This window comes from Dromiciops gliroides, chromosome 1, assembly GCF_019393635.1.
Source record: "Dromiciops gliroides isolate mDroGli1 chromosome 1, mDroGli1.pri, whole genome shotgun sequence".
NCBI classification, from domain to species: domain Eukaryota; kingdom Metazoa; phylum Chordata; class Mammalia; order Microbiotheria; family Microbiotheriidae; genus Dromiciops; species Dromiciops gliroides.
The window spans coordinates 570714796-570731390 of NC_057861.1; the positions used below are offsets into that span (position 1 = coordinate 570714796).

The window sequence follows — 16595 nt, forward strand, 5'->3', positions numbered from 1 at the left end:
TAAACATGTATGTGCCAAGTGGTATAGCATCCAAATTCTTAGAGGAGAATTTACATGAGTTACAAGAGGAAATAGACAGTAATACTATACTAGTGGGGAATCTGAATCTTCCCCTCTCAGAATTAGACAAATTTAGCTACAAAATAAATAAGAAAGAAGTGAAAGAGTTGAATAGAATACTAGAAATGTTAGACATGATAGATGTCTGGAAAAAACTGAATGGGGATAGAAAGGAATATACCTTTTTCTCAGCAGTACATAGCACATTTTCAAAAACTGACCATATATTAGGGCACAAAAACATCAGTCAAATGTAGAAAGGAAGAAATAGCAAGTGCACCCTTCCCAGATCATGATGCAATAAAAATTACGTGTAATAAAGAGCCATGGAAAGGTGGATTGAAAATCAACTGGAAACTAAATAATTTCATTCTAAAGAATGAGTGGGACAAACAAGAAATCATAGAAACAATCAATAATTTTATCCAAGAGAATGACAATAATCAGACAACATACCAAAATTTATGGGATACAGCCAAAGCAGTGCTTAGGGGAAATTTTATAGCTCTAACTGCTTACATGAGATCAATGAATTGGGCATGCAACTTAAAAAGCTAGAAAAAAAAACATATTAGAAATCCCCAATTAAACACTAAATTAGAAATCCTGAAAATTTAAGTAGAAATTAATAAAATTGAAAGCAAGAAAACTATAGAATTAATCAATAAAACTAAGAGCTGGTTTTATGAACAAAAACTAATAAAGTAGATAAACCACTGGTTAATTTGATTTTTAAAAAAAGAAAGAAGAAAAACAAATTACCAGAATCAAAAACGAAAGGGGTGATTCTACCACCAATGAAGTGGAAATTAAAGCAATAATTAGGAACTATTTTGCCCAACTCTATGCCAATAAATTTGACAATGTAAATTAAATGGATAAATATTTACAAAAATACAAACTGCCGAGGTAAACTAAAGAGGAAATAAAATTCTTAAATAAGTCCATATTAGAAAAAGACATTGAACAAGCCATTAATGAGCTCCATAAGATAAAATCCCCAGGGCCAGATGGATTTACAGGTGAATTCTACCAAACATTTAAAGAACAATTAATTCCAATAATATACAAATTATTTGGAAAAATATGTGAAGGAGTTCTACCAAATTCGTTTTATGACACAAATATGGTGGTGATACCAAAACCAGGCAGAGCAAAAAACAGAGAAAGAAAATTATAGACCAATTTCCCTAATGAATATTGATGCAAAAATCTTAAATAAGATATTAGCAAGGAGACTACAGCAAGTGATCAACAGGATAATACACTATGGCCAGGTGGGATTTATACCAGTGTGATAAAATAATGGGATTTAGCAGATACTCAAAGATTGATTGAATCAAGTGAGAGTGATTGACTGCTGATTAGCCTACTTCAAGTTAACTGGATTGTAATCACACCTGGCTAGCCCTTAAGAAGGTATTGTTCTCAGAAGCTAGATTGTGAACTCAACTTGAGAACACCTTCAAAACCAATGGATTTGGATGACGACAACCAATCAGTTTGAAGCAGTGTGTAAGGATAGCCTCTGTTCCAGACCTATAAAAAGCTTCCACAATCAGCTTGCTGGAGAGTTCCTGATTAAAGCAGGCTGTGGCTGGAACTCTAGGCTAGATAGGCTTTTTCTTAACTTTCTGAACTCCTTGTGAATACCTGTATGCTTTAATAAATGTTTAATGCCCAAAGACTGGTGCTGAAGCTTCTAATTTAAGGTGACCACAATTTAGATTTTAAACATCACACCAGGAATGCAGGGCTGGTTCAACATTGAAGTGTTTCAACCTTACTCTCTTCAGATTTGGTTTAGGGAGGGAATAACATATATACCCATTTGTATAAAGAAATGTAGCTTATTCTTTAAGGAAGTAAAAGGGTAAGGGAAAAAGGATGGTACTAATAGAAGGGGAGGCAGAAGCAGGGGAAGAAAGGGGAAAGAAAAGGAAGGGCAGCTGATAAAAAGGAGGGCAGATTGAGGTAGGCAGTGGTCAGAAGAGAAACACTGGTGAGGAGGAATAGGGTGAAAGAAGAACAAAAAACAGTACAAACAAAAGGGAAAAGAGGATGGAGGGAAATAAATAGTAATCTTAACTGTAAATGTAAATGGGTTGAACTTTCCCATAAAAGAGAAGCAAATAGAAGGATGGGTTGAAAAACAGAGTCCTACAATATGTTGTTTATAAGAAACACATTTGAAGCAGAGAGATACACACAGAGTTAAGGTAAAAGTTTGGAGCAGAATCTATTATGCTTCAGCTGAAGTAAAAAAAGCAGGGGTAGCAATCTTTACCTTACAGCAAAAGCAAAAGCAAAAATTGATCTAATTTAAAAAGATAAGGAAGGAAATAACATCTTGCTAAAGGGTACCATAGATAATGAAGTAATATCAATACTAAACATATATGCGCCAAGTGGTATAGCATCCAAATTCTTAGAGGAGAAGTTGAGCTACAAGAAGAAATAGACAGCAAAACTATACTAGTAGGGGATATGAAGCTTCCCCTCTCAGAATTAGATAAATCTAACCACAAAATAAATAAGAAAAAAGTTAAAGAGGTGAATAGAATGTTAGAAAAGTTAGATATGATAGATGTCTGGAGAAAACTGAATGGGGATAGAAAGGAATATACCTTTTTTTTTTAACAGCTCTTGCCACATACTGAGAAACTGATTGTGAATTACAGAACAAAAATCTCATCATCAAATGTAGAAAGGCAGAAATAGTAAATGCATTTTTCTCAGATCATGATGAAATGAAAATTATGTGGAATAAAGAGCCATGGAAAGGTAGACTGAAAATTAATTGGAAACTAAATAATCTCATCTTAAAGAATGAGTGGATCAAACAACAAATCTTAGAAACAATCAATAATTTCATCCAAGAGAATGACAATGATGAGACAATATATGAAAACCTATGGGATGCAGTCAAAGCAGTTCTTAGGGGAAATTTTATATCTCTAAATGCTTACATGAATAAAACAGAGAAAGACAAGATCAATGAATTGGGGATGCAACCAAAAAAGCTTAGAAAAAGAACAAATTAAAGGGGCAGCTAGGTGGCTGCAGTGGATAGAGCACCGGCCCTGGAGTCAGGAGTACCTGAGTTCAAATCTGGACTCAGACACTTAACACTTAACTAGCTGTGTGACCCTCGGCAAGTCACTTAACCCCAATTGCCTCACTAAAAAAAAAAAAAAAAGAAAAGAAAGAAAAAGAACAAATTAAAAATCCCCAATTAAATACTAAATTAGAAATCCTAAAAATAAAAGGAGAAATTAATGAAATTGAACATAAGAAAACTATAGAATGGATCAAAAAAACTAAGGGCTGGTTTTCTTTTAAAATCCACAAAATAGATAAACCTTTGGTTAATTTGTTTTAAAAAATGAAAGAAGAAAACCAAATTACCAGTATCAAAAATGAAAGGGGGGAGGGGTCGGGCCCGTCCAGGAAGTGGCGGAGGTAGTGGCTGCCCCATCGGTGGCGGCTGCCCCATCGGTGGCAGCGTCGGAGCCGAGGAAGGGTTGGGGTGGAGGGCATGGAGGCTGAGGCGACATGGCCATGAACCTGAGTCTGGACGGGCCAGCGCTACAGAAGGCCTACCGGCAAGTGGTCGCCTAGAAGTCCCCCACAGACTGGGCCTTGATTACTTATGAAGGCAACAGCAATGACATCTGTGTGGCTGGCACTGGAGAAGGTGGCCTGGAAGAGATGGTGGAGCAGCTAAACGGTGGGAAGGTGATGTACGCTTTCTGCAGGGTGAAGGACTCAAACTCTGGCCTACCCAGATTTGTCCTTGTCAATTGGACAGGTGAAGGCGTGAACGATGTGCGGAAGGGGGCCTGCACCAACCACGTCAGCTCACGTGACCATCAATGCTCTGGCCGAGGAGGACGTTGAGCCGGAATCCATCATACAGAAGGTTGCCAAAGCAACAGGGGCAAGCTATAACTTCCACAAGGAGACTAGCCAGTTTCCAAGACTCAGGCCCCCAGGCGCCAGTGGGCTCTGTGTACCAAAAAACCAACGCAGTATTGGAGATCAAAAGGGTTGGTAAAGACAGCTTCTGGGCCAAAGCAGAGAAAGACGAGGAGAATTGGCGGCTGGAGGAGAAGCGACTGGCTGATGAGGAGCGTCAGCGATTGGAGCAGGAGCGCAGGGAGCAGGATCTGCAGGAGGCAGCCAACCGGGAGCACCACTACCAGGAGCACGCCCACAGGATTGATGCCCAGAGGAAGTATGAGCAGGAGCAAGAAAAGATTTCAAAAGAGCAACAGGAGGCAGCATCTCCTCGGCCAACAAACCCACGGGATATTTTTAAGCAGAAGGAGAGAGCCATGTCCACCACCTCCATCATGGCCCTTCAGCCATGCAAGCTTCAGAGCCCCTTCCTGCAGAGGCAGCACACTCAGCCAGAAGTCTCTATTACCAGAGAAGCCGCCCCAGCTTCCCCAGGGCCTGCAACAAATTTCCACATGCAGCAGGGCCCTGGGGCTGCCCCTCATTTTCCTGGGCCGGTGGAAAAAGAAAACTTGTATGAGAAGCCCCCAGAGCAAGATGATCTGTATGAGGAGCCTCCACAGGTAGAGGAAGAGGCTGCCTATGAGTTCACTGACCACTACAAGCTGGGGCCTGAGCTGGGCCAGAAGGGGCTATGTGCCAGGACCCTGTATGACTACCAGGCTGCCGATGACACAGAGATCTCCTTTGACCCCGAAAACCTCATCACCCGCATTGAAGTGATCGATGAGGGCTGGTGGCGAGGTTACGGTCAAGATGGTCACTTCGGCATGTTTCCTGCCAATTACGTGGAGCTCCTTGAGTGAGGGCTGCCAGTCGCTGGGGCCCGGACTCTCCAGGTCATTCCCTCGCTCCGCCGACGCAGCACATTCCCTGCGCTGGTCGTGAGGACTGGGGCAGCACCGCCTAACGAGAGCCAGGGGGTTGGGGGGGACGAGGGTGTCTGTGAGCCCCCATTCCCCACAAGGTGTTTTCTCTTGGCTGAAGCAGCCAGGTGACCCCATGCGGTGCCTTTCCAGGCTTTGGGGCCCCTTCTGGTGGCCTGGAGTTTGGTTTGTCTCCACAATTACAGCAATAACCTGGTGATTTCACATCCTCAGAGGGAGGCCTGGGCCCATCGGGTTCACTAGTGTCCCCTAAACTTCTATCCCTGTCGGTGATTAAGCCAAGCCCTCTTCCCCTTCACAGCCTCTGAGCCCTCCTGGCTTTGAGGGGGAGAAGTAGCTGTGAGCCCTCAGCTTCCCCAGCCCCTACGGGTCCCCTGGGGTATCCCAAGGGGTGAAGCCGAGTCCAGCCCTCACCTCGTTTTCCTCCTGCTTTTAAGGGGTGATGGCAGCAGCGCTTGTTACCAGAGACCTTTGGGTGGAGTGAATCTAGGAAGTGTTTTTATTTTTCTATGTGACCAAAACCAGCCTGGTTATCATGGTTTGGAGGCAGTTTGGGGTTTGGTTTGGGGTTTGGTTTTGTTTTAATCTGATGCTCTCTCCATTCCATTGTTTCCTTGGCCCCGTTGTGTGGGCCAGAGAGAATGGCTTACACCAGTGGAGGACATGAATCAAATGTGTGAAAATTTCTGCAAACCCTTCAATGTGAAAAAAAAAAAATGAAAGGGGTGAATTCATCACCAATGAAGTAGAAATAAAAGCAATAATTAAGAGCTATTTTGCCTAACTACATGCCAATAAATTTGACTGTCTAAAAGAAATTGATGAATATTTACAAAAATATTAGGTTAACTGAAGAGGAAATAAAATCCTTGAGCCTATTTGGGAAAAAAAAAACAATTGAACAAGCCATCAATAATCTCTCTAAAAAATGTCTAGGATCAGATGGCTTTACAAGTGAATTCCACCAAACATTTAAAGAACAATTAATTCCAGTACTACAGAAATTATTTGGGAAAATGGCTGAAGGAATGCTCACCCATTCCTTTTATGACACAAATATGGTGTTGATACCTAAACCAGGATGTGCTAGAACAGAAAAGGAAAATTACTCAGGGCAGTGAGGTGGCCCTGGAGTCAGGAGGATCTGAGTACAAATCCAGCCTTAGACAATTGACACTTACTAGCTGTGTGACCCTGGGCAAGTCACTTAACCCCAATTGCCTCCCCCACCCCCCAAAAAAATTCGCAGACCAATTTTCCTAATGAATATCGATGCAAAAATATTAAATAAAATATTAGCAAGAAGATTACAGCAAGTGATCACAAGGATAATACACTATGACCAGGTGGGATTTACAGCAGGAATGTAAGGCTAGTTCAACATCATGAAAACAATCAATATACAAAACCACCCAAAATCATATGATTATCTTAATAGATGCAGAAAAAACTTTTGACAAAATACAACACCCATTCCTATTAAAAACACTAGAGAGAAAAGGAATAAATAGAGCTTTCCTTAAAATAATAAGCAGTATTTATCTAAAGCAAGCATTATATGTAAAGAGGATGAGTTAGAAGTAGCCCCAATAAGATAAGGGGTGAAACATCCATCCATTATCACCTCTTATTTAATATTTTACTAGAAATGGTAGCTTTGGCAATAAGAGAAGAAAAAGGAATTAAAGAAATTAGAATAGGCAAGGAGGAAACAAAACTATCAATCTTTGCAGATGATATGATGGTAAACTTAGAGAATCCTAAAGAATCAACTAAAAACTACTTGAGACAATTAACAACTTTAGCAAAGTTGTAGGATATAAAATAAACCCACATAAGTCAGCAGCATTTCTCTACGTGACCAAGAAAACTCAGAAGCAAGAGATAGAAAGATGTGGTAAAAAAATATGAAAGTTTTTTAACAGTCGGTTAGGATAACTGAAAGAAGCCAGTTTTTTTTAAGGACCACCCTTTTGGGGAGGAGACCAACAGCATGAGCTACGCACACCAGTCCACCTGCTGCGCACGTCAGATTGCCTGCTACGCACTCGACTTCCGGGGTGCGAGCTTAAAAGACAAGGAGAGAACGGAAGTGGGGCTTTTTCCTGCTCTGCTGGTCTCCTGACTGCGCTGCACAGACAGTCTCTCTCTCTCTCTCTCTCTCTCTCTCTCCAAAGGTGGCCTTCGGTTTTGGTGAGTTTTTATAAGGAATATAGACTAAGCTTAGACTTAAGACAATTTGTATTGTGTTTCTACTTTCCTATCCTTCTAATCAACATCACCTTGTGACTACCATAACAATAAAAGGTCTATCTAGAAAACCAAAAGCTTCTTCCATTTACTAGTCTGGGAGATAAATTAAGGGAAAGGTTAAGTAGGGGAGATTTATGATCTAATATCCAATTTTAAATCTCACAAAGAGAAATTCCAGTTAAAGTAATGGTAGACAATGTATAATACTTGGAAGTCTACTTGCCAAGACAAACCCAGGAACTCTTTGAACACAATTACAAAACACTTTTTCACAAATAAAATCAATTGCTCATGGATAGGCCAAGCTAATATAATAAAAATGACAATTCTACCTAAATTAATTTACTTATTCAGTGCCATACCAATCAGACTACCTAAAAATTATTTGATGGAGTTTAAAAAAATAACAAAATTCATCTGGAAGAACAAATGATCAAGAATATCAAGGGAACTAATGAAAAAAAAATGCACAGGAAGCTAAGCTACCTGTACCAAATCTGATGTTATACTATAAAGCAGTAGTCATCAAAACCATTTGGTACAGGGGGCAGCTAGGTGGCCCTGGATTCAGGCCCTGAGTTAAAATATGACCCCAGACACTGGACACTTACTAGCTGTGTGACCCTGAGCAAGTCACTTAACCCTCATTGCCCTGCAAAAACAAAACAAAACAAAACACCTATTTGGTACTGGCTACGAAATAGAGTGGTGGATCAATGGAATAGCTTAGGCACAGGAGACACAGGAGTAATTGACTTTAGTAATGTACTGTTTGATAAACCCAAAGACTCCAGCTTCTGGGATAGGAACTCAATATTTGACAAAAAACTGCTGGGGAAACTGGAAGAAAGTATGGCAGAAACTAGGCATAGACCAACATTTTAAACCTTATACTAAAATAAGGTCAAATTGGGTACATGATTTAGACATAAAAAGTGATACTATAGGTAAATTAGGAGAAGAAAGAATAGTTTACCTCTCAGATCTTTGGAAAGGAGAACAGTTTATGACCAAACAAGAGATAGAGAATATTATGAAATACAAAATGGATGATTTTGATTACATTAAATTAAAAAGGTTTTGTACAAACAGAAGCAATGCATCCAAAATTAGAAGGGATTGAAGAAAGATGGGAAACAATTTTTATGGCCACTATTTCTAACAAAGACCTCATTTCTACAATATATAGGGAACAAAATCAAATTTATAAGAATCCAAGTCATTCCCCAATTGAGAAATGGTCAAGGGATATAGACAGGCAGTTTTCTGAAGAAGAAATCAAAGCTATCTATTGCCATATGAAAAAATGCTCTAAATCATTATTGATTAGAGAGATGCAAATTAAAACAACTCTGAGGTAGCACCTGACACCTATCAGATTGGTTAAAATGACAAAAACAGAAAATTATAAATGTTGGAGAAGCTGTGGAAAAATTGGAACACTGATGCATTGTTGGTGGAGCTGTGAACTGATCCAACCATTCTGGAGAGCAATTTGGAATTATGCCCAAAGGGCTATAAAGCTGTGCATACCCTTTGATGCAGGAATACCACTATTAGGTCTTTTTTCCCAAAGAGATCATAGAAGAGGGGAAAGGACCCACATTTACAAAAATATTTATAGCAGCTCTTTTTGTGGTGGCAAAAAAATGGAAATTGAGGGAATGCCCATCAATTGGAGAATGGATGAACAAGTTGTGGTATATGAATGTAATGGAATCCTATTGTACTGTAAGAAATGATGAGCAGATACATTTCAGAGAAACCTGGAAGGACTTGAATGAAGTGATGCTGAATGAGATAAGTAGAACCAGGAGGACATTGTACACAGTATCAACAAGATTGTGTGTTGATCAACTGTGATAGACTTGATTCTTCTCAGCAATACAATGGTCCAAGATAGTTCGAAAGTGCTCATGATGGGAAATGCTCTCCAAATCCAGAAGAAAAAAAAAGAACTGTGGAATCTAGATGCAGATTGAACCATACTATTTCTTTTGTTTTTGGTGCTGTTGTTTTTCTTTTTTGATGTTTTTCCTTTTTGCTCTGATTGTTCTTTCACAGCATGACTAATGCAGAAACATGTTCAATGTGATTATACATATATAATCTATATGAGATTACTTGCTCTCTTGGGGAAAGTTTAGGGAGGGGAGGGAAGGAGAAAAAAATCGAAACTAGAAATCTTATAAAAACAAATGTTGAAAATTATCTCTAGGTGTAACTGGAAAATAATAAAATGCTTTTATAATTTAAAAAATCATCTGGAAGAACAAAAGGGAATATCAAGGGAACTAATGAAAAAAATGCACAGGAAGGTGGTCTATATCTATCAGATCTAAAGCTATACTGTAAAGCAGCAGTTATCAAAACTTTTTGGTACTGGCTAAGAAATAGAGTGGTGTGGCTAGCTAGGTGGTGCAGTGGATAAAGCACCGGCCCTGAATTCGGGAGGACCTGAGTTCATATCTGGCCTCAGACACTTGACACTTATTAGCTGTGTGACTCCAGGCAATTTACTTAACCCTCACTGCCTCACACAAAAAAAGAAAGAAATAGAGTGTTGGATTAATATAACAGGTTAGGGATAGGAGACACAATAGGCAATGACTATAGTAATCTACTGTTTCATAAATTTAAAGACTCCAGTTCACTATCTGAAAAAAAAATTGCTGGGAAAACTGGAAGATAGTATGGCAGAAACTAGGCAGAGATGAACATCTTACACAGTATACTGAAGTAAAGTGAAAATGGGTACATGATTTAGACATAAAGGGTGACACCATAAGCAAATTAAGAAAGGAAGGAATAGTTTACCTCTCAAATCTATGAAGGGGAGAAAAATTTATGATCAACCAAGGGATAGAGAATATTATGAAATGCAAAATGGATCATTTTGATTACATTATATTAAAATGTTTTTATACAAACAGAAGCAGCCAAGATTAAAAGAAAAGCATAAAGCTAGGAAATCATTTTTTACAGTCAGTGTTTCTGATAAAGGCCTCACATCTAAAATATATAGAGAAGTAAATCAAATTTATAAGAATACAAGTCATTCCTTAATTGAAAAATGATTAAAGGATATGAATAGGCAGTTTTCAGATGAAGATATCAAAGCTATCTATTGCCATATTTTTTAAAATGCCCTAAATCACTATCAATTAGAGAAATGCAATTGAAAACAACTCTGAGTTACCGCTTCACACCTATCAGATTGGCTAATGTGACAAAAAAAGGAAATAATAAATGTTGGAGAAGCTGTGGAAAAATTAGAACACTAATGCATTGTTGGTGGAGTTGTGAACTAATCCAACCTTTCTGGAGAGCAATTTGGAACTATGCCCAAAGGGCTATGGGACTGTGCATACTCTTTGACCCAGTAATACTGCTACTAGGTCTGCATCCCAAAGAGATCATAAAAAAGGAAAAAGACCCACATGTACAAAAATATTTATAGCTGCTCTTTTTGTGGTGGCAAAGAATTGGAAATTGAAGGGATGCCCATCATTTGGGGAATGGTTGAACAAGTTGTATGTTTCATCTAGGAACACCTGTTCCTAAAAGAAACAAAGGGGGGAGATGTGATGAAATAATGGGATTTAGCAGATACTCAAAGACCCACCTGGAGATTAATCAAGACTGATTGAATCAAGTGAGAGTAATTGACTGCTGATTAAGCCTACTTCAAGTTAATTGGATTGTAATCACACCTGGCTATCCCTTAAGAAGGTATTGTTCTCAGAAACTAAACTGTGAACTCAACTTGAGAACACCTTCAAAGACAATGGATTTGGATGACGCCAACCAATCACCTTGAAGCAGTGTGTAAGGACCGCCTCTGTTCCAGATCTATAAAAAAGCTTCCACAAACAGCTTGCTGGGGAATGCTGATTAAAACAGGCTCCTTGAGGAGTTCCTGATTAAAGCAGGCTTATGGAGGAGGACTTCAGGAACAACCCAACCAAGCTGGAACTCTAGGCTAGGTAGGACTTCTTTTTCATAACCTTCTGAACTCTTTGTAAATATCTGTATGTTCTAATAAATGTTTAATGCCCAAAGACTGATACTGAAGCCTTTTAATTTTTGGCGACCACAATTTAGATTTTAAACATCACATGTAGTATATGAATGTAATGGAATACTATTGTGTTATAAGAAATAATGAGCAGACAATTTTCAGAAAAACCTGGAAAGACTTAAGTGGACTGATTCTTAGTGAAGTGAACAGAACCAGGAGAACATTTTACACAGTAACAGCAACATTGTGCAATGATTAACTGTGATAGACTTAGCTCTTCTCAGCAATACAATAATCCAAGATAATTCCCAAAGATTCATGATGAAAAATGCTCTCCATATCCAGAAAAAAAGAACTGTGGAATCTGAATGCAGATTGAATGATACTATTTCTACTTTGGGGGCTTTTTTTTTTCTTTTTTGAGGTTTTTCCCTTTTGTTCTGATTCTTCTTTCACAACATGATTATTTTGGAAATATGTTTAATGTGATTGTACATATATACCTTACTGCTTTCTTGTCTTGGGGAGGGAAGTGAAGGTGAGAGAAAAATTTGGAACTCAAAATCATATAAAAACAAATGTTTAAAACTATCTTTATGTGTAACTGGAAAAAAATACAATAAATAATAAATAAATATAAAATCAAATAAAAGCATTGAAAAATAATTCAAATGTTTATTTTGGCCTTCACTTCTTGTTGCTTCATGCTGCCATGTATTCAAAATCCTAAAATCATTTAAGAAAAGAATTGTGAATATATATTGTGTATGTTTATATGTATATGTACAGAATGTTAACCCACCTATATTTAACACCAAAAGCATGGAATAAAACAGAACAATATTTTCTTTAACTATTATCAGAGAAATTTCATTTTAATACCACGTTGAGAAAAACAAACTTGAGTTTTTCATATATCCTCAAAACAGGAAAATTAGAAGATTATATTTCAAGATTCCTTTAAGCTTACAATTCATCATATAGTGTTATCCAATTAATCTCATCCTAGTGTAGAATCCTATTTATATAGACAGAAAAAAAAATGAACTGCTAATGGTCATCAATGTTTCTGACGAAAAATACTCACAAAAATTTTCCATTTGTTTTTGACCCAATTAAAACAATCTGTTCAGACTCAAGTCGAGAGATCTTCCCATGGAACCATGGCATCTTCTCATGAGCAGTAGTAGCAATCAACTTCTCCAATTGTGGTTTTTGACTAATAATAGCTTGTTCAAGAGCTTGACCCTGTAGGGAGAGAGGAGCATGATAAGATAGATTGCCTTTCATTATCCTAGGATAATTTTTTTTTAAATGTCTCATTATCAGAAAAGATTCATATCATCAGATTTTAAGAATTCCAGATTTCAGGAAAAAATGTACCCCTGCCTATTCTCCAAACTCAATATTCTAGGCCCTGCCTCTCTGCATTCACATAACCAATTCTCCCAATGTACTATTCATTGCCATCTCTCACAATCATTTTTTTTCCATATTCAACTCAGGTAAGCCATCCTTCAACCCACCATCTCCCATTACCCTCCATTTGTTAATATTAATATTATTGTTAATAATAATAACTCTTTGGTTTTCTTAAACAATGTTAGTTTGTATTCTGTTCCTTCAATAGAATGGCAGCTCCTTCATCGCAAGCATTATTTCATTTTTGCTTCTGTGTATTTGGCTCCAAGAATATAGCAATTTTTTTGTATTGGCTAAGAATTGGAAGTCAAAGGAATGTCTATCAATTGGGGAATGTCTACACAAGCTGTGGTATATGATGGTGATGGAGTGGTATTTTTCTATAAGAATTGACAAGAAGAATGATTACAGAAAGGCCTGGAAAGACTTGTATGAACTGATGTATAGTGAAGTGAGGAAAACTCTGTGCACAGTGACAGCAATATTGTTTGATGAAGAACTGTGAATGACTTAACTATTCTCAGCAATAAAATGATCCAAAGCAATCCCAAAGCACTAATGAGGAAGTATACTGTCCACCTCCAAAGAAAGAACTGATATTAATTAAACAAAGAATGAAACATGGTATTTTTCACTTTTCTTTTATTTCTATTTCTATTCTTTTTTTATTTTATTTGAGTTTTTTGTACAAAATGATGAATATGGTAATGTTTTAAATAATTGCACATGTATAACTTATAATATCTGATTAGTTACTGACTCAGGACGGGGGGGAGGAGGGAAGGGGGTTTGGAATTTGGAACTCATAAATGAAACTAGAGGAGTGGATGAGATCACTATGTGAAACAATGTAGAGGGAAAAGAAAACAGGGCTAAGGACAAAGCCATGGGGAATATTGTCAGTTAACTTACATGACATAGATAAATATCCAAAGAAGTGAGACAAGAATAGTAGAATCAATGAGAGAGCAGAATCACAAAAAACTAAAGGGGAGAGTTTATCCCAAGGGAGGGAGTATCTGTCAAAGGCTACAGAAAGTTTCAGAAGTATGAGAAAGAAGAAAAAGCCATTAGGTCTGGCATTTAAGAAATGATTAGTAAATTTGGAAAGAGCAGTTTGGTTGAATAAGGTCAAAAGTCAGACTACAGGGAGTTAAAAAGAGAATGAAAGGAAAGGAAAAGCAGGCATTGATTGTACATGGCCTTCTCAAGGAGTTAATCTATAAAAGAGAGGCAAGATATGAAATGAAAGACCAAGTGAAGACTTTTTTGAAAATGAGACGGGCATGCTTATAGACAGTAGGAAAGTAACCAGGAGACAGGAAGTGATTGAAGATTGATGGAAAAGTAGAGATGATAGAGGGGGAAATCTAACATAGAAAAGGGAATGGGATCACTTGTTCATGTAAAAAGATTTACCTTAGATAAATAGGGTTACTCTTTCAAATGTGATATAAAGATGATGGGATACCAGGAAGCAGTACAGCCAGCTCTCCACCCCATAAAACTCCCCTAAATAGATCTAAAAAATTCACCAGACTGAATCCTGGTGTAGAAATACAAGAAAAAGTCACAGGTCATTTTTCTAGCCTATAAAAAAAAAGGGAGACTGACAAAGGGCCCTACAAACAGTATAGACAGGGTCTATCCATGTATGGAATACTCCAAACCAAAGTGAAGCTGTGAAAGGGAAAAAAGGAGGTTCCAGATTCATTAGGGCACCACAAATGTGAAGAGTTGTCAAATGCAGTTTTGTCTCCCATTATTCAGTTGTGGAACTCAGATCTAGGATTTACTATGAACATAACTGTGCCCAGTGGTGGTTTTTGTTCAAGGTAAGGAAGAAGCCACAAAAGTGAGGCTCAAATCCCAAAAGCAGAGTGGAGTTTCATTTCCAGTTTCTATTCCAGTCTGAATTCTTCAGAGGAATAACCAGAGCACAAAAATTTAGGGGAATAAAAGAAGCCTACAATTCCGTCACTGAACCAGCTGAACTTTGAGCTGTCTGATACTAGCTGAGCCCAGTGGAAGTTACTCTTGCACAGACCCAAACCTGGGTCAGGTACTTGCGAAACTCAGACCCAAGGTAGGGAGAAAGTATAGTAATCAGATGTTTCCTTATATCAGTCTACTTTGGAAACACTAAATCTCCCAAGCCCCAGCCAGAGTTGTCTCCTGATATTCTCAAACAACACAACCAGTAGTACCCTCAAGAAAGCAGAAACAGAATCAACAATAGACCTTGCCTCTGGAAGTGCCCATAATCTTAGTCCTAACATCAAGTCTTAAGTCAGGAAGTTGGCTGGAAAAATAAGAAAATTAAAAGAAATAATTCCACCATGAAAAGCTATTATAGGGGGCAGCTAGGTGGTACAGTGGATAAAGTGCTGGCCCTGGATTCAGGAGGACCTGAGTTCAAGTCTGGCCTCAGATACTTGACACGTACTAGCAGTGTGACTCTGGGCAGGTCACTTAACCCTCATTACCCTGAAAAAAAGAAAAGAAGAGAAGAGAAGAGAAGAGAAGAGAAGAGAAGAGAAGAGAAGAGAAGAGAAGAGAAGAGAAGAGAAGAGAAAAGAAAAGAAAAGAAAAGAAAAGAAAAGAAAAGAAAAGAAAAGAAAAGAAAAGAAAAGAAAAGAAAAGAAAAGAAAAGAAAAGCTATTATAGTGATTGGAATATTTAAGACACAAACCTAGAAGAAAAACAAATACCAAACATTTATACATAAAGCCCAAACAGATTGGGCACAAATTCAACTAGAAATCCTGGAGGACATGAAACAATAACTTAAAAAGAGAATTTTGAAAGTATTTTTATCAATGAGAGTGCTAGATGGGGAAAATGGAAAATAGAAAATACATGAGAAGAATTGGAAAGGGAATTAACAGCCTGGCATAAGAAGTACAAAAATTTGTCCAAGCGATGAATTCCTTTGAAAATTAGAATGGATCAGATATAAACCAAAGAAACAACAACAACAAAAAATTTCATGTGACAACAAGAAATTTTAAAACCATCATAAATCTGGAAAAAAAAATAGAACAAAGTATAAGGTATCTCATAGCAAAAACAACTGACCTGGAAAACAAAATGAGAAAAAACCATAAGAGTTATTACACTAGGTTTCTTTTTCCTTCATTCCTGAGGAGAATAGTGACATTTCGGTGAGGGAGGGCTGTGCAAAGTCACCAGCCTCACTCTCTCCTCCAAAGCCATCTGCGTCCAGTAGCAAGATATATATCAGGACAACTGGAGGTGGCCCTGGATAATTGAGGCAATTGGGGATAAGTTATTTGCCCAGGGTCACACAGCTAGTCTGAGGTGAGATTTGAACTTAGGTCCTCTGCACCATGTAGATGCCCCTTTACATTATGAGATGAAGTTAAGATGATAGAGCAAAAGTCACTGTTTTTGCCCAGCTCACCCAACACGTCACCTCTACAACAATGTAGAAAACACACACAGCTAAATTCTGATGACAAAAAAAAAGAAAAAGAAAAAAGAAAAACTCACAGTGAGTTTTTTGGGTTTTTTTTCCTAGCCTAGGACAGCTTTAGAAGACACTCAGAGAGGTCTGCAGACATTGAGGCAGACACTGACCAAAAGCTCAGAGTCAGCAGCAGTGGTGAGCAGTATTCTAGGGACAAGGGATAGTAACAGGCCTGAAACTAAACAGCAAGGCTATAATCAACAGGGCAGAAAGAGATCCCAGGGGATCTGAACCATTTTTAGGCAGAGGAAAATTCTCTGGAAACATTGCCCAGTTATAGGTCACAGTTCCAGCATGGAAAGGAGTAGTTTTGGTTATGAATGAGAGAGGCCCCATCTATGTACAGAGTAAGGAACAAGTTCCAAAACTTATCTGTGCAGGTGTGAGCCCAAGAGCAGAGCAGGGACTCAGTTTTAACCTTTAGCCCTTCAAGGAGCTTACA

The 16595-nt window shown here is 38.1% G+C and overlaps 1 protein-coding gene and 1 pseudogene across 2 annotated transcripts in view; one reads left to right on the top strand and one right to left on the bottom strand.

Moving 5' to 3' along the window:
- The window catches only part of SYK (spleen associated tyrosine kinase), a 197669-nt gene that overhangs the window by 97348 nt on the left and 83726 nt on the right, over positions 1-16595 (bottom strand). For both annotated transcript variants that reach the window (XM_043977547.1, XM_043977546.1), the window contains exon 4: positions 12329-12489. In XM_043977547.1, the coding sequence (XP_043833482.1) occupies positions 12329-12489 (161 nt within the window). The remainder of the gene's footprint in view (positions 1-12328; positions 12490-16595) is intronic.
- On the top strand, positions 3616-4886 carry LOC122735771 (annotated as a pseudogene).